This window comes from Heteronotia binoei, chromosome 9 (genome assembly GCF_032191835.1).
Source record: "Heteronotia binoei isolate CCM8104 ecotype False Entrance Well chromosome 9, APGP_CSIRO_Hbin_v1, whole genome shotgun sequence".
NCBI classification, from domain to species: domain Eukaryota; kingdom Metazoa; phylum Chordata; class Lepidosauria; order Squamata; family Gekkonidae; genus Heteronotia; species Heteronotia binoei.
Genome location: NC_083231.1, coordinates 1,505,552 through 1,526,270, shown reverse-complemented (window position 1 = coordinate 1,526,270; position 20,719 = coordinate 1,505,552). Strand labels below are relative to the sequence as shown.

The 20,719-nt window shown below is 60.3% G+C and overlaps 1 protein-coding gene across 1 annotated transcript; it reads right to left on the bottom strand.

Moving 5' to 3' along the window:
- Nucleotides 1-9,608: 9,608 nt before the first annotated feature.
- MSX1 (msh homeobox 1) lies at nucleotides 9,609-20,371 on the bottom strand. The gene is made up of 5 exons (XM_060247260.1): nucleotides 20,230-20,371; nucleotides 19,662-19,811; nucleotides 18,810-18,860; nucleotides 13,182-13,493; nucleotides 9,609-10,075 (listed from the first exon to the last, which is right to left on the bottom strand). The coding sequence occupies exons 1-5, from the start codon at nucleotides 20,369-20,371 to the stop codon at nucleotides 9,609-9,611; spliced, it is 1,122 nt and encodes a 373-aa protein (XP_060103243.1).
- Between the last annotated feature and the right edge of the window lie 348 nt (nucleotides 20,372-20,719).

Below are 20,719 nucleotides of genomic sequence, written 5' to 3'. Positions count from 1 at the left end.
TAGGAAGTGAGTCCGATTTACGTTAAGGGGGATGAGACAGGCAGCATTCAGGGCAGCAGGGGAATGGGCCGTCAGAGCTGATTCGCCCTGTGTGATGATGGGGGCATTCCAGCTGGCTCCATTGAGGCAGGGACAGGAGCCTCTCTGCTCCCTACGAATTAATTTAGATTGCGGATTTTCAGCCCCAGCATCAAAATATTTTGGCACAGCCTGGGAATTGCTTAGCATAGGTGTTCAGAGACATGTTTCAGGAATCCTTTTCAGTCCTGTTGCTTTGGCTTAATGGGCTGTGGATGAGAAAGCTGGAGGCCAGCTGTGTCCCAAACATTCATTAAAGATCACTTGGAAACTTAGCCAGTGTCTCTCTCTCTTGCTGCTTGGTGATTCCCGGTGTCCTTGATGGATGGCCACTCCAGGTTCAGAGGGAGCCACCACCTCTGCCTGAGGCTGACTCTCTAATCCATCTTTTGCAAGAACCAGAGGTGCTCAAATGAAGCAGCAAGCCAGTGATTTTCTCTTAATTGATATTTTGGCCTGATTTACAAAGTTGTAAAACCATCTGTATGAAGGAGCCGCTGTTGCTGCTGACACGCAGAGAGTTGTGAACATTCTGCGGCATCCCCCCTTCCCCCCCTCTGGGATTTCTGCACCAGGTTCTTGCACAGTGTGGAACCCTCCAAGAATGGGGAAGTGCTCAATGGTGTGTTTCTTATTTGCCTGGAGTTGGCTGCTCTTGGGGAGTGAGCTTTTGTCCTGCTTCCTCATGCTCCTCCCAGAGTTCCCCTCACTTTTCTCTCATCTTCATAAAACTTCCTTTGCTCTGAAGTTTTGGGAGTGATTGCAGGAAAGCCTGGATGGCTCCTGTGGAAGTGGGGAAGGTCTGATGCTCCTGCAGCCCCCTCCCCATGTCCCCCAGGGGGCCCCGCCTCCTCCTCCAGAGGGTTTTGTCTTTTCTTTTGAAATTAGTTATTCAATAGTGCTAACTTGACATTCCCTTATACCCAAATATGCACAAAAGTAAAATGCACTACGGAATACAGGACTCTCTTTATCTTTTGTGCTCTCCCAGGGCATTGGCAACAGGGTCTACAAGGCCTCAGCTCAGATTAAGACCTTCGCAAGGTAGCACTTTCCTCTTCAATTGAGTGATTGATTGATCTACTGGTTCTATTATCATGAAACTAAATAAAGTCCTCTTAAGGTTGAATGCAATAAAATGAATATTGAACCTAGAGTTGAAAATGAATTGGCTCTGTGTTGGATAATGATTTTCTTTCTCTTCTCACCCTGTTCTTTACATGTAAATAGATTCAGATGGTCGCTGTGTTGGTCTGAAGCAAAAGAACCAAGTCTAAGTCCAGTCAGGCACCTTGGAGACCAACAAAAGTTTCTACCCAGAATTCAACTTCCTTGGTCTTCAAGGTGCCTGACTGGGCTCAGACTTGGTTCTGTTGCTTCAGACCAACAGGATGGCCCACCTGACTCTTATCTGAAGAGGGGTGTGTGTGTGTGCGTGTGTGTGTGTGCACATGGAAGCTTTTTATACCCAGAATAAAACTTTGTTCATCTTAAAGGTGCCCAGCTGGATTCAAACACACATGTAAGTCACTCAGTGGCTTGTAGCTGGACATTTGCACTGCAGATCCAGGACAAAGCGCAGTGCTTGGGGGTGGGGACTAGAACTGCAGCTCAGGCAGGCAAGTTGCCATTGGATGCTGAGGCCATCAAAGCAAGTAGAAACCAGACCTGGACAGGTTCAACCTGGCTTTGGGGCTGCGAGTGGAGCATCAGAGAAGAACATGTGCCGTGGAATGGCCATCACAGATTAGCCATGGCAGATGGGACTTTGATCTCATCTCACTTCACTTCATCTCAGACTTTCAGTGGAGTTATTTATTTTATTAAGCTTCTAGTCCTCTCAAATGACACTCATGTTCACATGTGAGAAGTGGTTCTGGTGACCAATGGCTGCAATTCTGAACTGGTTCCACTGGATAGTGGCTTTCGGAATACAAGATGTGTATCTGTGTAATGACCTCCTGGATAGCATTCACACACCCAGATCCTGGCCTCATGCTGTCATGAAGCAATATATGAAAGATGTCTGCAGAAATAAGAGGTGTTGAAAGGATCAGATCAGCCACAGTTGGCAGAAGCAACATCAGCTATGTGCCTGGTATGGACAGTAGGAACCAAGGTCTCTGCAGCCTCAGTGGGAAACACCTCTCTGACCATCATTTAAAACAAATGTTTACAACATTATTGTCCTATGGGAGAGAGACCCACTGCTTTGGTGACCTCTCTCTCCCTGAGATCACATACTTCAGCACAGATGCAAACATTTCAGCTCCATGTAGCCCCCAGTCAGATGTGATACTTCTGCCTGGGCCACTGCGGGCAAAGAAGCCCATCTGAAAGAAGGTGGTGCTTTGTGGACCTGGCTGATAGGAATCACTTTAACATCCAAACAGTTTCTGGTTCCCTTTGTGATGCTCCTTTGAAATACTCCTGGGCCTGAAGAGGGAGAAGCACCCGGGGCTGTCCCTTGAGGGGAATGAGCCCAGCAGGAGTAGGCACCTGGATGGAGAAGCAAAACTGCCAAAGAAGTTCAGCAGACAGACAAAACAAACAGCTGTTCACTCTGTGCCCTCCCCCCCCCCCGCCTGCCCAGGGAAATCAGGAAGGCCCCCCACTCTCCTGACTTTCCCCACACGATGCAAACCTGAACTAGTCAAGAGGGCTTTTCTGCATGGGCAACTGAGCTGGACTGGACTCAAGGATTCACCAAGTCGCTTGGCCAAATTATCAGGGATTTCCATGTGCACTACTGCGTGGAGCCTGCTGTGGCTCAGCTCTTATTGTGCAAATGTCATGTTAATGCTTACTTTGCTTCAATTCTGTTTTCAGACTTGTGGCCACATCTACAACCCAAATCCTATTGCATTGTTTACTAAATGTCCCACCCTGTGGATTGTCTTGACTCTCTGTAGAATCCGCCTTGAGTCGAAGTGAGAAAGACAGATTACAAATAACACAAATGAAAGAAAGATAGAAAGAAATAAAATGACCCTGAATGGAGAGGAGCCTGTGGAAGACAAGCAGCTCTGACCTGGGGGCACAACTGTTGGCATTCGCTCACCCGGCCTTCTCTCCCAGGCAGAGACCACAAGGGGAGGAGAAGTGAACTGACGGGAGTCACCATTGCCAGGGAAGGGTCTGAGCCAAAAGGCCCCGAGGGTGTGGCTTTGGCCACCAGGGGCTGCCTAGGGCAGGGGCCCACCTGAGGAACAAAATGGCCGGCTTGCTCCTCTGCACCAGACCAACCAGAACCAATGGGCTGAAATTAAATCAAAAGAGTTTCTTGCTCAACCTTAGGAAGAACTTTCTGACTGTTATAGTGGTTCCTCAGTGGAACAGGCTTCCTCGGGAGGTGGTGGGCTCTCCTTCCTTGGAGGTTTTTAAACAGAGGCTAGATGGCCATCTGACAGCAATGCTGATACTGTGAATTTAGGTGTTTGTGAGTTTCCTGCATTGTGCAGGGGGGTGGACTAGATGACCCTGGAGGTGCCTTCCAACTCTGTGATTCTATGATTCTTCTGCATGAAAGGGCCAGGCCAGTAAGCATGTATGTGTGTGTGTGTGTTTGTGTGTGCGTGTGTTGGAGCAGGTGGGGGTGGGGTTCCAATATGTGAGTGTGTGAGGGAGAGATCTCTGCAAAGAGGAAGCAAGGATAACAGAAATGTTCCGTTCCCAAATGAATTCCAAATCAAGTGGCAAAACACTATTGTTTTATCATGTGTTGCATTATTGCTGTCTGTTTTTTGAGGAGTTCAGGGCTGCACACACAGTTCTCCCCCTTTCCGTTGTATCCTCATAGCAATAAGCGGCTGCTCCCATTTGAAGCGGGACCTGTCCAGCCTCACACACTGCTGTGCCAGATCTCTTAGCAATAGCATTTGCTTTGGCTTGCAAAGAACATGCTCCAGGTAACCAGGTGCAGTTCCTTTTAATAGGTCACGTACAGGATCAGGGCTTTTTTTTTTTTTAGAAAAAGCCCAGCAGACACTCATTAGCATATTAGGCCACACTCCTCAGCACCAAGCCAGCTGGAACTGCGGGATAACATCTCAGTGTGCTGGATCCCGTGTTCAATAGTTGGAGACGGAGTGCTGTGGGGAACTGTCTGAGGCATTAGAATATCTTGGAATGTGACTTGCAAGCCCTGGATGGAAAAGATCAAAGGTACCGAAAGCGCTTCTGGACACTGAGAAGACAAAACGCTCCCAGGAATGAACTGCTGCTTCCCTTGGAGCTCCTTGCACAGAAATGCCGCTGGGCTTGGGAGGCACACACATCTCCCTTCTGGGTCCATGCTGAGGCTTCTTGGCCTCCTCCTGCTTGCACCTTGCCTTGGCCTTTCAGCCCCCTGCCTGGTGTTCCCTTCACTGGATGGGACAAGGCAGCCCAAAGCCACCAAAGGGTCTTCTGGGACTCAGCCCATGGGAGCAAACCACCCTGGAAAGAATGAGGCTACAGAGACCGGCTGAGTTATTCTGATGAGGTTAGAATGACTGACAATTAGATGAAGAGACTGAATTTATACCCCACCCTTCACTAGGAGTCTCAGAGTGGCTGACAAACTCCTTTCCCTTCCTCTCCCCTCCCCACCCCACAACAGACACTCTGTGAGGCAGGTGGGGCTGAGAGCTCTGACAGAAACTGCTCTTGAGCAGAACAGCTCTGAGAGTTATATGACTGACCTAAGGTCATGCAGCTGGTTGCATGTGAAGGAGGAGTGGGGAATCAAACCCAGTTCTGCCACTCTTAACCATGACTTGCTCTCCTCCTCCTTTCTTCACCTTTGTTCCTCCCTCCTTTCCGGATGTGAGACTCACCAGTGCTTTGAGGTGGAGGCACTGAGACACAGCGATTGGCCCAAGCCTTTGCCTCCTCTACTTCAGAGCCAGCATGGTTAAGAGCGGTGGACCCCCCCCCTCCTCCACAGGAAGGCTGCTGGGGGTGACCTGGGGCAGACCCAGTTCTCGGAGAGCTCTCTCGGCCCCACCTGCCTCCCAAGGAGCCTCTCATGGCAGACAGAGGAAGGGAAGGAGATTGGAAGCGGCTTTGAGACTCCTTGGGGTAAAGCAAAGGGGGGTGGAGGTGGTAAAACCTTCTCTCAACACAGAGATTGCAGGATATCGAGCTACCCACGGGGCCCCATGCTCCCTTGATGACTCTCTCCCTGGGGAAGTGGTTCTCTGAATCCTGGCTGGGTGGTGACACTGAACCTCAGGACACTTGGGGGGCCGCGTCCATCGAAGGGCAATCTAACCCTGATCCCCCTGTCTGGTTTCATCTGCAGCGGGTGTGTGTGGGGGAGAGAATTACCTGTTGGTAATGGAGCCCCGTGATGCAGAGTGGTCAGCTGCAGTACTGTGGTCCAAGCTCTGCTCACGACCTGAGTTCGATCCCGGCAGAAGCTGGGTTCAGGCAGCCGGCTCAAGATTAACTTCGCCTTCCATCCTTCCGAGGTCAGTCAAATGAGTCCCCAGCTTTTTAATGATGAGCTGCATATCGGGGGATGTGGGAAAGGATGCAAGGCAGATTGCTGGTGGAACTAGAATGTGGATTCCCCCAAGCAGCCTGCATCAGTGAGAGAAAGGGGCCATCCCCACCTGTATACATGAGCCTGCACAAGACTTGTCCTTCGTAACAAATTGTGTTTGGAAGCAATGGAATCAATCAAATCTTCAGAATGTACAAAGACTGCAGAGGAAGTTTGTGAGCCTGATGCCTGAGCAGTTTCTTTGTTCTTTTGCAATTTAAAGTAATGTGAGGCTGCCGGAGAGGCTTGTGGCTGGTGTGGGGTGGAAGTCCAGAGGGCTGAGTGAGGATGTCAGCAGCACCTTTGCCCTTCGCTTCACCTGCAGGGACTTTGCAAGCCAGTAGGCGGGAGGCAGGCCTGGAATGTAGCTGAGCAGCTTGCTTGGGTAGCTTTGGGCCACTCACACCCTCTGAACTTAGCCTACCTTACAGGGTCCTCAGGTGCATACAAGGAGGAGGGAGAAATCTGCCAGATCCTTAACATGATGTAACTCAATCATTTTTCACTGATAATTTTCTGCCTGGAAATGAGCACACAGCACCTAGTTTATTTTTCTTTTTTAAACAAATCCGGATTTCCTTCGTCCTGGGGATTCTCCCGCATCCCCCCCCCCTCTGTTTCCGGCTGCTTGCAGGGATTGGGTGCAGGCCCGGCCTCCCCAAGAGTTCCAGCCCAGGCAGCCGCCTCCTGGAAGGGCCGGATCCCGGCGCCTTGCCCCCGCCCCCCAGGAGTGGTGGGGGCCCCTCGTTGCCAGCAATGGCCAGCCAGCTCTCCACCTGCCCGACTCTGCTCCGGGATTCCCGCTTTTGCTTGCCCATTTTTCAACTCCTCGAAGCTGTCGGAAGAGGCCATGGAAGCGGCTCCGGTTTTGAAGAAATCCCAGCTGGGGATGGGGGGAGGGTGGGAGGGTTCTCCTCGTCCCCTCCCCCGCCTCCGGCAGCTGGGCGCCCTTCCCCTCCCGTCCCGTCCGGGCTGCCTGGCGCCAGCGCCCTCTCTCGAGCCGCTGCCCCGCTGAGCTGCTCCGGAGGCGACAAAGGCGCCCAGGCGAGCTGGATTCGCTGGTTGAGGCCCGAGGCAAAAGAGCGAGAAGAAAAGCGAGGCCCTTGAAAAGCAGCGCCGACGGCTCCCGCGCGGCTCTTTTGTGGCGGCCCCGGCTATTGAGCGGGCGCGCTCGGCCGTGTGATTCCCAACTGATTGTCACAGCCTCGTTATTAATCGCTCGCCTCGGGCTTGAATTGAGTGGCCCGGGACTGGAGCACCGGGGGAGGGGCGGGCGGGGGGCCCAGAGCCTGTTTGCGGCGCCCAAAAGCCAGCCCTGGGGTGGGGTGGGGGGCCTGCTGCTGGCAACCCAAAGAGGGGAGGGGAGGGGAGGGGGACGCTGGAATGCCAGCCTGCCCTTCTCCGGCGGGGGCTTGGCGCTCCCTCCGCTCCTCCTTCCTGAGGTCGCAGCCGCCCCCGCCCCCCCCCTCGGGACGGCCCAGAGAGTGGGCCTGCAGGCGCAGAGACCAGAGCGGGAGGTTTGGGGCGCGGGGCTGCTCTGGGGTGCGGGCGGGGGGGGGCAGGGAGAGGAGAGGGAGCGGCAGCAGAGGGGGAGATCGCCCCCCCCACACACACCGCTTGTCTTTCTCCCAGGCAGAAGAACGTGGGAAATGCCAGCGCGGCCCCACCTCTGGTCTCCGACTGCCGGGCGCCAACGGGGCCCACTCAGTCGCCCCAGCTGCTTGAAGGAAGCCACCCGAAAAGCCGAGCCCGCGGGGAGACCTGGGTTGCTGGGGGGGGGGGGGAGGGTGGCAGTCTGACCCAAGCCGCGCGACTGTGGGGGGGGGGCGCCTGCCGGGAGCCCAGTGAAAGGCAAGGGGGGGAACTGCGGCGCAGGGAGGCTGCTGAGAAGCCTGGCGGGAGCGAGAGAGGCGCGGCCCGGGGGCACTTAAGAAGCAGAAGATATTGGATTTATATCCCGCCCTCCACTCCGAAGAGTCTCAGAGCGGCTCACAATCTCCTTTCCCTTCCTCCCCCACAACAGACACCCTGTGAGGTGGGTGGGGCTGAGAGGGCTCTCACAGCAGCTGCCCTTTCAAGGACAACCTCTGCCAGAGCTCTGGCTGAGCCAAGGCCATTCCAGCAGGTGCAAGTGGAGGAGTGGGGAATCAAACCCACTTCACCACTACACCGAAATGGCTCTGCTGGGCGGAGCCCTTGGGTGCAAGCTCTGGAGGCCGTTTGTCCGAGAAGCGCCCACGACGGTCAGCCAGGGCGGTCTTAAGTGCCGCCTGGGTTCCCTTCCCGGGTCCGATACTGCCGCGCAGCTGGTGTGGGGAACGCACCTGCGCTGCTCCCTTCCCCCCCCCGCCCCCAGCCGCCAGAAGCAACAGGGTCGAGGTGGGGGCGCGGGGCGAAGGCTCGGCTGGTCTTGCTCGCTTCGGAGGGAGGGGGGTCGAAGAGCCCAGTCCGCCCCACCCGAGGGCTTGTAGGGCCCGGCTGCACAGGCGCCACGACGCGCACTACCCCCGCCCCCCGCCTGCTCCCGCCACCTCGCCGCCGAAGTCTCCTCCTGGCCCGCGAGTCCCTTTCGGGGCCCGCTGCCGGCCTGCGGGGGCTTTGGACGAGAGCCGTCTTGAGTGGGAGCCGGCTGGCGGCAGAGCCGAGGGGGCGAGCGGCACGCACGGGCCCCCCGGCCGGGCTCTCTTCTCCCTTCTCCCTGCCCGGACTCACGAGGCTGGAGCCGCAGCCACATCAAGGCCTGTGGAGCTGCTTGAGCAGCCGGCGGGACCCCCAAAGCGCTGGGGCGCCAGCAGCACTTCCCAGGCGGCCTCGCGACAGCCCGGCTGCTGCGTCTGGGCGGCGAGCAGGGAACCCTCCTATTCAGCGGCCTCCTCCTGGCCCGGCCATTTCCCGACTTGGGCGGCCCCAAGGCCTCCTGCTCCTCCCTGGCGCGGGATTTGGGACCACCTGGCAGTGCCCCGGCAGGAGGCAGGTCAAAGTCGGAGCCCAGCGGCCCCTGCGCGGTGAAGCTTCCCTGCCCACGATGCCCGCACAGCCCAGAACAAAACTTCCCGGGTTTGAGGGGGCCCCTGACTCCAGCTCGGGATGAGCCCGCCAAGGTCCTCTTTTCCCCAAAGGGGCATTCCACCCGCCCCTCCCCCAAACTGAATCCCGGGTCCTGGCAACAGACCAGTCCCTCCACCACAGCCCGCTAAACGCCCCTGACTTCAAGCCATCGCTCTCCGAATGGAAACGCTGGGCGGAAAAGAAGATTTGGTGCTAACTTTGGGGAGGGGGAGAGAAAGGGGGAGATTTGCAGTCGGGGAGGGGGGGGAGAAGGGGGCACGTTGGTCCGCGGTCCCAAAGGGGGTCTGTTGATCCGGGCTGCAGGGCCCCTGGCCCCTCTTTCCCTGCAGCCTTCTCCGTTCTGATTCCGGGGGATTCCCCGCTCTCCTCCCTCCACAGGCAGTTGGGTCTCCTCTGAGGCTGTAATCCCCTTCCATGTAATCCAGTTGTAATGACTGTGTGTTCTCCGCGCACGCACTGGCTTCTGCGGCGGCCTCAGCGGTGACCAGAGCGCACGAAGTGAAGAAATGGCCGGCTTTGGTGGCGCGGCCAGGCCAGGCGCAGCGCTTTGGGGGCAGGCGGCTCCAGTGACGCGAAGCGCCGGGCCTTCACCTCAGCCGCATTTCCCGGCCCGCGGAGGGGACCGGCCTGGATCCCAGGAACAGGAGGCCCCTTCCAGCTCTGCAAGAAAGTCGGCTGGGCTGCTGCAGTCGTGGGCGCCGGGGTGGGTGGGGAAGGGTCGGCGCCCCAGTGGGCTCTGGGGCTGCATCGCGGGGCTCCGGAGGGGCGGGGGAGGAAGGGAGAGGAGGGGCGCATCAAGGAAGGCCTCGCACGCCAGCCCGGCAGGGTCGTTTAAAATTAATTTATTTATCAAATATAGCTATGAATATAAAGGGTACTCAATTTGCAGCTGTACAGTATGTTACAGGGCGAGAGTCCGTCCCGCCGCGCGCGCCTAGGCGAGGTGGTACATGCTGTAGCCCACGTGCGCGGCGGCGGCGTAGAGGCCGACGGGGCCGGGGAGAGGCAGTCCTGCGGCCCGCGGGAAGGGCCCGGCCGAGGCGGCGGCGGCGGCGGCGGCGTAGAGGGAGGCTCCGGCGGCGGGGGCTGCGCCCAGGGGGAAGGAGAGGCCGAAGGCGGCGGCGTGGGGGGGCAGCAGGGGCTTGGCTGCCATCTTGAGCTTCTCCAGCTCGGCCTCCTGCAGGCGCTTGGCCTTGGCGCGCCGGTTCTGGAACCAGATCTTGACCTGCGTCTCGGTCAGGCTCAGCGAGCTGGAGAACTCGGCCCGCTCGGCGATGGACAGGTACTGCTTCTGGCGGAACTTCCTCTCCAGCGCCAGCAGCTGCGCCGTGGTGAAGGGCGTCCGCGGCTTGCGGTTCGTCTTGTGCTTGCGCAGCGGGCAGGCCGGCGGGCTTGCGCGTCCTGCGGGGAGGGAGGGAGGAAGGAAGGAAGGAAGGAACATCTCAGCTGCCGCGAGGAAGCCCCCCCCCCCGCCTCCCTTCCCCGGCTCCAAGGAGCGCGACGGCGCAGTCCTCAACCCGCCCGCCGCGCCCTCCAACGCACCGGCACGTCTCTTCCCAGCCAACCCGAGCTGATCCCTCGACCCCACCCCCACCCCGCGGCTGATCTCTGGGTCCCAGGCCAAGGGGGAGGGGGGCGGTTATGGGGAAGAAGAAATAAAAAAGCAGCGTCCCTTTCCTGGGGTGGAGACATGGAATATTGACTGCCATCCAGTCCCGCTGAAGTTAAAGGGTCCAACTGATTTTTTCGGGTTAATCCTGAGATTCCTGGTCCGTTTAGGGGCGAGCGGGCCTTTCTTGGGGACGTTTAATATTGAATTCGGAGCGCAGTCGGGTCGCCGGGTTCAAAAAACCCAATTCAGCATCCTTGATGGCGAGAGGCCTCTTTAGACCCCGGGAGCCACTGCATCACGATCCGGAGCCCTTGAGGAGCTGAGCCGGGGGGGGGGGGAGGATCGCGGGGGGCTCACTTGGGCAGGAACTCGCCTTTCCCTGAGCTGCGGCTCCTGCATGGAAGAGCCGGCCAGGCCAGGCCGCTTCCTTCCGACCCGAGACCAAGCCGGTGCGGCTTGGGGGTGACCTCGCTCTTTACACCCACTTGTCCTTTTGGTCGGACGGTCACCTGGACACAACCGAAAAGAACGCTGACGTGCCGGGAGGATAAAAGTCTTACTGCCCCAAGCAGGGGCCGTTTGCGGCAGGAGGCTCCGGCCCAGAAAGTCGAGGGATCCTACCGAGATCCCGCCCCCGCCTGCGAAGAGGCGCAAGGCTGCCTGAAGGTGCCCCCCCCAGCCTTGGACAACGACGACGCCTCCCTCTCAGGGGTCCCGCCCCCCCCCCCCCGCTTCGCTCCCCTGCAAGACTTGCAGGCTGGGCAGCTCCTCGGGCCGGCGGCTGAGGCAAGGGCTGCCCCAAAGGCTCCCACCCCAGGGAGAGACGGCGGGCCAGGTTTACGAGTGCCCCTGCGCCAAAGTGCTTGCGGGTAGCAAGGCCAGGCGGCGGGTGAGGCATTTTACGTTAGGAAGGAAGGAAGGGGGGAAGGGAGGGGAAGAGGAAGAAAGGGAAGAAGGAAGGGAGGGCCGGCCTCCCCTCTGTCGGTCACTTCCCGTTGGTGCCACTCCTGGGACGCAGGAGGCCGTAGGAATCCCCCGGCTCCTCTGCTTCCCTTTGCGGCCTGCTTTGGAGGAAGGCGTCCCCGCTCCAGAGAAGCAGAAGCCCGAGGCTGCAGGACGTGGAGCGAAGCGGTCAGCTTGGGAGGGCCCGGCTTCCCAGAGCTTAAAGGCGCAGCGCAACAAAAACCCCGTAGCAGCAGCTTGTTCGGGGAGCTCCGGAGAGGCAGCCGACGAAAGCCCTTTTGCGTCTCTCGGCGCATCTGGCCCAGGCGGGAACGATGCAGACTGGGGGTGGGGGGGATAAAAGCAAAGCTCCGGGGGGGGGCTGCATTCTTCTCCGCAGGCCCCCCTGGAAGGACCCGTAGCTCGGCCCAGCTGGTGCCCACAGAGGCCTATCGATCTCCGCCAGGCGAATTGCCCTGCGGGGCAGCCCTCGGTTAATTCAAGGCTCCCCAGGGAAGGACACCGGGTCGGCTTTTGTCCTTCGGTGCCTTTCCTTCCTCCGCCCTTTGCAAACTTGACCGTTGCGCCACCGAGCTTCGAGAGCGGCCAGGCCGGATTTGGACCCGCTGGACTTTGCGGGAGGGGCGGGGTAGAAATCAGCCGAAATAAAATCAGCGACTAAAGTCCGGCGCGTTGCCCTGCAGATCCTGGTTAGGCCAATTTTGCTATATTTGCTAACCGGAAGGGAGGATCGGGTTCCCTTTGCAACCACCCGGAAGACTGGAGTTTTTCGAACCGCGAGGATTCGGTCGGCCTCGCTTGACAAAGTCGTGTCCAGATGAAATTTGGAATGAAGAGAATGTGATTTGAAGGCTTTGACCTTTAGCAGTCAGGGCCCGGGGGCAGCAGGGGAGCAAATGCGGAACCGGGAAGAGCCCCCGGCAGGATCGATGGGCCTCCTGGCCGGCCCGTGACGCCGCACACCTCTTGGAGCTCTCGGGAGTTCGTCCAAGGCACCTTGAAGGCCGTAGAAGCGGTCTGCAAAGGTTTCCTAGGCGGGCGATCTAGGAAGCTGCCGTCTCCCTTCTCCACCCGCTCCTCGGCCCCGGTCCCGGGGGATCAGGCCCCTCCCCTGGCAAAGGAGGGCGAAAGAGGCTGGGGGCGGAGGGCCGTTCGCGGGAAGAGCGGCACCCAAGGGCAGTCCCGCACAGCCCCGCAGAATCGGCTCCAGGGTGGCCCCCGCTGGCGCTCTGCTGCGCTGGCTTAAACCTGTCTGCAGCCCCCCGAAGAACGACATATAGAATCTGGGGGGCTGGAAATGCACCTCGTGGCGGTTCCGCCCGCTCGCAGGCCCTGGCGGGGGGGGGGGGAGAGACCCTGACACCCGAGAGCCGCTCCCTGCGCGCAAAACCAACTTGGCTGTTGCGAGGCGCCACCGTCGGGGCCTCAAGGCCGCTTCCCCCGGAGAGAGCGTGGGGAGGGAGACGCGCGCTCACTGGGGCCAAGCGGCGGGATCGGGACCCTTCCGCAGGGCGGAGCCAGAGTCAAGCCCCGGGGGAGGCCTGGCCGGGCCCACGACGCCCCCCCACCCATGCAAAGAGCCCCGATCGACAACAGGCTTGAGCAGGAGCGCCGGGGTTGCAGGCCGGGCCAGCCCCTTCTCAGCCGAGCTCCCACGCCTCCCACGGGGTAGATTCCCTGCGGAGGAGGCTGCCCAGCAAGCGGGGCTTCCAGCTGGCTCCGGCGGCCTTGGCGCAGCCCAGCGGCACGAACTGGTTTCGTTTCGAATCCAGTGGACAATGCAACTCCGCCAGGGGAGTGGAACCGCCGGCCCCGTCCTGCCCTCCCCGCTGGGAGCCAGTGGGGCTGCTGCCAACCTCCCGCCCAGTGGGAGAAGGTCCCACAGGCCAGTCCGGGCGCCCCCCCACTCCCTCCTACAGCCAAGCCACTTACTTGGGGGAGGCGGCGGCGGCATCCAGGGCGTCCGCTCGGGCTTCTCCGGGCTCTCGGCTTGGAGCAGGCGCGCCTCTTCGGGCAGTTTCCCCAGGCCCCCGACGGCGGCGGCGGCGAAAGGGCTGGCCAGGGCCCGGGGCGAGGGAGGCCGCTCCGGCGCCGCGTGTCCTCCTCCTCCTAGGCCGGTGCCGCCGCTGGGCCTGCGGTGGTCGGCCATGAGCGCCTCCACGCTGAAGGGCAGCGGGGCCGGCGCTCCCTTGGGCTTCTCGGCGCCCTCCTCGGCGCCAGCCCCCGCTGCCGGCCCGGCATTGGCCTCCTCGCCCGGGGCCCGGCTCTGGAGCGCGGCCATGCTCAACGGCAGCGCCGGGGCCATGCAGCAGCGCCCCCCCTCCGGCAGCAGCCGCCAAGGCCGGGCATGGGGTCGAGTCGGGGCAGGCCGGGCGCCCTCCTCGCTGCCGCCCGCCCGCCCGCGCTCTCTTCGGGGCTCCTGCCTTCCGAGGGCCGCTCCCCGCCCCGGGGGGACCTAATAAAGGGCGGCCCGAGCCGGCGGCGGCCAATCCCGGCGCCGAGGGGAGTTCCTCTCGCCTCCCATTGGCCGCGGCGCGCCGGAGAGGGCGCCAGGAGGGGCCGAGGCCGCCCCAAGCCCGCCCGCCCGCCCGCCCACCCACCCGCTCTCGCCGTCCAGGCGCTCCAAAGGCCGCTTGCTCTGCTCGGCTTTGGCGCTGCCGTGGGGAGGCTGGGTGCGCCCGCGAGGTGGGGGGACCGGGCGCTTTGGGCTGCTGAGGCCTTTTTTCGGACTCCCCCCGCTCGAGGGCGTGCCCACCCACCCCGCCCTCGGCGAGCAGCCCAAGCCCGTCCACGCAGCGTCCCAGCCCGCTTTTTCGGGGGAGGGGATTGAGGACGGCGCCTTCCGCCTATTTTGGGGGGAGGGGCTGTTTAGACTGGCCCCTTCTCGCTGCTCCCCAGCTGCGAGGTGGGGGGGGCGGGCAGGGAGGGGCCGGGTTCTGGAGCGCCAGAAAGGGGCCTCGGCCAAGCCATTCCCGGCGGCGGGCTCGCTGGAGGGCCGCGGGAGTTCCCAGCGTGGAGCCGGGGTGGGCGTTGGGGCGCTGCGGGAGGAAGGAGCCCGGGGCGGCGGGCGGGCGGGGCTGGAAGGCCTCTTCTTCGGCTGCCTGCACGGCTTGCTCGGAGCTCAAGTCCCGGAGCCGGTGGCCCCTTGGCCAGGCCCGGTGTTAGTGGGCCCTCCCTCCGAGTCCTGCCTTGGAGCAGCCCCGCCTGGGGCCGGGAGAACTACCCCCCGCGCCCGCCTGGAAGACGCCTGAGCCGGCCCTGGCCGCGCTCTGACCTCGGCCTCAGACGGGACGGGCAGCGGCAGTTGGGCGCCCTCCTGGGCACTACCGGGCGGAGGGGGCGGGCAAGGCGGCCCCTTGTTTCCCGAGGCCCGAAGGAGAGGGCTGGCTGGCGCTCCCAGGGGCACGGTGGCAGGAGCCCTGCGCAGAGCGGCGGGCAGGTGCCTTTCCTCGAGGCTCCACACCGCCCTGCCTTCATCGATTGGTTCCTACATTTTAGGTCCATCGTCCGCCAAACCCCCTTTGTCAGGGTCCTGGGCGCGATCTCCTGAGCTGAATAAGAGCATCTCTCGCTCACTCCCTGTGTTTGTAGCCCGCCCTTCTCGCGGAGTCAGAGCAAATGAGACGGAGTAAAAATGGCCGATCAAATAGCAGGAGATTTCCACCATGCAATGCAATCGCACTAGGATCACGGGAAATTAGAAATAATGCAAAAATACATAATAAATGCAGTAAACAATAAATTCAAGACACAGAGGTTATAATTTCTCTCTTTTTAAAGTTAGACACAGATCTTATAATTTCTCTTTTTTATTTTAGATCACCTATGTCCATTCCTTTTTTGTGTGCCTCGACATTTGTTCGGCCTCGGCAACAACACCAGATTGTCCCTCTCTGTCCCGGCTGGCGCGCCCGCTTGGGGACCTGCGGTGGAAGCCGAGGCCGGGAGCCCTTGGCTGGCGGGGGAAACCAACCGCACCCATTTCTCCTTGTAAACCAAGCAGCACTTGTGCCATTTATGCCGGCCCTCGTCAACGCCCTAGTAAGTATTGCACAGCGTTTACTTTCGAGGCGGGGAAACTAACACGAGGTAACTGTGAAGTAGACATTTTATTTCGATCCCTTTTCTCACGTGCGTCTGAAAGCTTGCGGGAGACTTTGGGGGTGGAAATTCGCGTTGCGTAGCGCAAACTCGCCCTTAGTTCGTCTTCTTTTTTTTTCTTTTTCTTTTTTAACAAAAGCTCGGGCGAAACCCTTAGGGATAAAAGTACTAGTAGTCCGTGTACATGAGAGGCGGAAAGAGAAATAAAAAAAGATGTGATTTCCTGCACTGTATCCGCCTGGCTGCGCTCCGGGGCAGGTGAGATCTTTCTTTCTTTCTTTCTTTCTTTCTTTCTTTCTTTCTTTCTTTCTTTCTTTCTTTCTTTCTTTCTTTCTTTCTTTCTTTCTTTCTTTCTTTCTTTCTTTCTTTCTTTCTTTCTTTCTTTCTTTCTTTCTTTCTTTCTTTCTTTCCTTTCCTTTCCTTTCCTTTCCTTTCCTTTCCTTTCCTTTCCTTTCCTTTCCTTTTCTTTTCTTTTCTTTCTTCCTTTTCTTTCTTCCTTTCCTTCCTTTCCTTTCCTTTCCTTCCTTTCCTTCCTTTCCTTCCTTTCCTTCCTTTCCTTCCTTTCCTTCCTTTCCTTTCCCTGGCTGCCTCGGGTTTTCTCGGCTGGCTTTGTCCCGGCCGGAGCGAGGCCTTGGGGAAGGTGGGGCCGGGCGGGGGTGGGGGGGGGGGCGGCGGAGCTAATTGCGCGAGTCAACAATGTGTCAGGAGTCGTCAGCGGCCGGCCGGGGCAGACGCGGGCTGTTGTCTTTAGGCGCCGGCGGCGGCGGCATCAAAGGCTCCCGCCGGAGGGGCCCATTCAGCGCGCGGCCCGGGAGCCAGGCGCCGCCGCCGCAGACCCCCCCTCCCGCCCCCTTGATCCGGCCGTCGCTTCCGAAAACGACAGCCCCCCTTCCCTTGCCCTCCGGGGGCTGGCTGGGGCTCCAAGCCTCCCCTCCGGCCTTCTGCCCCCAGGAGGACAGCGCCTTGGCCGGGCCTCCTCCTTCGCCCTCTGGGCCTGCCCGCCCCGGCCTCGCCCCGACTGCTGGCCTGGAAGAGGGGCCGGCCGGGCCGCGGCGCCAGAGGGGGGGCAGGAGGCCTGGCGGGAGGGCTCCCCCGAGCGGGCTCCCCTTCTCTTGCCTACTGCTAGTTGAACAAAGCAGACGTCAAGGGGCACCTTGAAGACCAACCAAGTCTTCCTGAGAACGTCCGCTTTCGCGTGCTCTAAGCACCCTTCCTCGGGCGAGGAGTCAGACAGAGCTGAGCAAAGCCAGAGCCGCTGCCTACCCGCTCTGCCTGGCTCTGCTCTGCTGCCTGTGCCGGACTCCTCGCCCGAGGAAGGGTGCTTAGAGCACCGAAGCGGACGTTCTCAGGAAGGCTTGGTTGGTCTTCAAGGTGCCCTTTGGCGCCTGCTTCGTTCAACTGCTTCAGACCAGCCCGGCTGCCCGCTTGCATCTATTTACTGCTCGTTAGTCTGCGGGGCAGAAATCAATAACCCAAATGTCAAAGTGCATATTGAACAGAGTTGTGGAGTGTGGCCTGGAAGGAAGAAAAGGGAAGTGCCCCTCTGGAGTCGCCGGCGCAAGGGGAGGGCAGGCCCGGGACTTTACCCGCCCGCCCAAGGCCCATCCCCGCCTCCCCCCCCCCCCCCGCGGGCTTCCTGGACTCGACCAGGGCCTGGCGAGGCGGGGGAGGCCTTCCCGGCAACAGCAGCCCGCCCCGCTTCTCCTGGCTCAGGTGGCCCCCAGGGGAGGGCAAAGAGCGGCGGAGAGCCCGGCTGCAGCTCTCCTGGGGAAAGTCGAGACGGGCGAGCGGAGGAGCCAGGCAGGCCGGGCCAGTCGGCGGCGGGGGGGTGGGGGGGGGCTGGGGCCCTGCTGCGTTTGTATGACGCGAATTCGTTGCATTTATAAGCTGCATTTGAAGACCTCCTCCTAAAACCTGCAGATCGGAAATCCGGGATTCCGAAGCAGCCCATCTCGCCTGTCGGCATAACTGCCAAGAGACCCGGTTTTGCCCCGACTTCCGAGTCGCGCTTTACATTTTGAGTGACTAACAAGCTTTATTTCAGCAGACGCTTTCAATGCAGAGGCAGCGGGGTGGAGCGGTCGAAGTGTGGGACAAGGATCTGGGAAACCCAAGTTCGAATCCCTGCTGCGCCCCTCCCGCCCTCGCGACCTCACAGGGGCCAGGAGGACGCCGGAAGCAGCTTTGGGTCTCCGTTTGGGCCAAAGGCGGGATAGAAATAAAATAGAGCTAAATAATGAATGCTCTGACTCTCCGGAAACGACGCCGGCAGACATTTTGATTCAGGCGGGTCGCCTGTTGGTCTGAAGCAGCAGAACGAAGCCTGAGCCCGGCGGCCCCTTCAAGACCCCAAAAGCTGGGTTCTGGGCAGAAGCTTTTATGCGCACAAACACTGCTGCAGATATTTTGTTAGCCTTCAGTGGGCTTCCTCTATGTATGCATGTCCTCATGGATGCACGCAGGCATGTCATCCATCCATCCCTCTCCACCCCACCCCACCCCTCCCCAAAAAGCGGGGTGTGCCGGGGAGTTTCATTCTGATGGTTTTGATGAAATGTCCTTCCAGAGAGGAAGACTCGCTTGCCTGCTTTGCTTGGAAGCCGCGCCTGGCTTCTTGCCACGGGACGAGACTCCAAGTTGGGTATTTAGAATGCAGTCAGAGCCCAGCGGCTCCTTTGAGACGATAAAGCTCATGCCCCCGAAAGAAACCTGCTTGGTCTCCAAGGACTCCAAGTTCGTTCTGCTGCTTCACCTGCACCTGTAGCAGAAGGAGCGCCACGGCGGAGTCCTTTAAGACCAGCGCTTCGTGCGCGTGAAAGTCCCTGCCCGCTGAAACATCCGCGGAATACGTTCTTCTGCTGCTTAGACCATCACCGCCACCCGCCTGGCTCTGTATTCGCCTGCACAGGTTGCCCGCAGGCCGAGACTGCAAAGGCCGCTCGTGGGAAGCTTCGGAGGGCCTTTGCCTGCCTTCCCAGCGGAGCCTGGAAAAGTCGCAACCGACTTCTCTGGGCAGCTCAGCTCGGAGGGACCACTGAAGCGAGGCGAGGCGATCCGGGCCGGGCCGAGCCGCGCCCCGCGGGGGTTCAAGAGGCAGCCGAGGCCGCCGGGGAGCTCTGAGGGCGGGAGGCTGCGGGGGCGGCCGCAAGCGCCGGTGTCCTTCGCAGGCAGGCGGCGCTGAATGAATGGGGAGGGGGGGGGGGGATGACGGAAGGACTGCCTGAAAGGGCGGCTCTATTTCAAGGGGCCCCAATTAATTTGATCGCGACATTTTGATGCCCTCGCGCAAGATGAAAGCGCGAGGCTGGCCGTCGCCGCCGAGAGCTCTATAATTATAGATAATATATCCTATTTCAAAGCAATTAGCTCCATCAGGCGGAACGAGGCGCTCAGCTGCCCGGCTGGCTGCACATGGCCCCGCGGCGGATGGAGTCTCTGCGGGGCGGCCCCCTTGCTCCTTTGGGGGGGATCTCCCTCCAGCCCCACCCGCTGACTTGAGGGTGTGCCCCTCTGAGGATCCCCGCGGCTCAGCGGGAGGGGGGGTCAGGGAGGGCCGAGGCAGCCCTTCAGCCCCGCCTCCCCGCTGGCTTGTTCAGAGGTGAGCCACCCCTCCCCCACCCCCTTCTCGACCTTCTTACGGTCCAGATCCCTGGGCTTAGAATCGGTGGCTGGTCTCCTGCTGCTCTATTCGGTCTCCTCTGAGCAGGATTGGACCCTCGGGGTCCCCCTCAGTAGAACCGGATCAAGTGGCCGACTAAAGCCCCCACCCCCGCCCCGTTTTAAATCCGGCAGGCTGCATGATACTCCCTCTAAACTGAGGGGTCTGGTGAACAAAACTTCTACTTTGTGAGCTCCTGCATCAGTTAGTGTGCTCGGCAGCCAATTTTCCTGAGCTAAGAAAAAAGTGTGAGCTAAAACCATGTGAGCTAGCTCACATTAACTCAGCTTAGAGGGAGCGCTTCTCCCCGCCCCCCCCCCCCCGACCTTCGGGCTTAAAAGGCCCTTCTCCAACCCAGCGCGGGAGCAGGCCGCCTCCTGGGCTCCAGGGAGCCGCCGGGCTGCGACTCGAGGGAAGGAGGGCGAACGGCGGAATGGCTCCTGCGGGGGGGGGGGGGAGGGGGCAGGGCACCTTTCTTCGGGAGGCCGGCGGGCCTCGGAGCTCCCTGGCCCGAGCTCCCGCGCTTCGAGGCAGGCAGGGCCTGAGCGGAGACAGCTTCGGTGGATTGGGGTGGGGGTGGCGTGGTTTGTTTTGCTTACAGCGGGGAACTGGGAGCCCCCGCCTCCCCCCCCCGCCTAGTCTTTTCTGCTGACGTTCATAAACACACACTGCCCCCCCGCCGCCGCTTTCTTTCCCACAGCGCTGTAGGATCCCCCGGGGTTTCCTGAACGGTTTCGGAATATTTTCCGTCGAATCTGATTCTGGAGCATCCAGTAGGACATTCTGGAATCCGTCGCGGGAGTCTGGCGGGCAAACGTGACCTCACTGGATTCAAGGAAACATCCGCCGCCCCCCGCCCCCCACCCAGGCCGGGCTACAGCCGGGAGCGGCCCCCTCCGACTGAGCGCGGCGTCAAGGTGCGTGGGCTCGGGCTCGAAGTGCAATTCCAAGTACGTCTACACGGACCAAGCCCCACTGTATGCGGTGGGGGATAGGGCCGCATCCTGAGCCGCTCTGCCAACGTGGCCTAGGCTAGATGGGGGCCCGCAGAGGCCTGCTTGGAGACTGCACCGCCCCCCCCCCCCCTGTCTTTCGGCGGGGGTCTGGAAAACTTGCAGCGGCACTTGAGGCTGCAGGCGAGGTCCTGCTAAGAACTGCGCGGGCTTCTCTGCACCACTCGCTTGATTCCCTCTGGTTCTAGCCTGCGTTGAATGTATTCACCTTGAATGGCTTTTCCAAATGCCTTGTCTACACCTTCAGCACCAGCGATGGTCGGTTCTGCAAGTGCTCCCTGGGCTGGATTCCGGGAACTTGGGGGAGGGGATTCATCCGTAGCAATTGGGGGAAAACGTGGTCTGCGCATTATCCCGCCCCCCTCCTCCCCAAACTGGGACCCAAACAGACCCACGGAGCAATAAATACATGGCGACCAAAAACCCCAACGGAATGGGGGCTTCCCGTGCCTTCCCCAGACCCCTCCCCTCCTCGCCTAGCGCTTTCTTGGAAGCCAGTCGAGCTCCGTGGTCATCCACGCGGGAACCTTGACAGCCTGCGTGTTCCTTGGTTGTAATGAGAATGGCTCCTCAAAAAGCGTGTTGGGGATTGCAGCTTTAAATTCGGGTCGGAAAGGATTTTTAGGAACTCTCCCCCCGCCCCCCCCCAACAAATCTTCTTTCCATCCATTTCCTGGTACTGCCCTCCAGGGAAACCT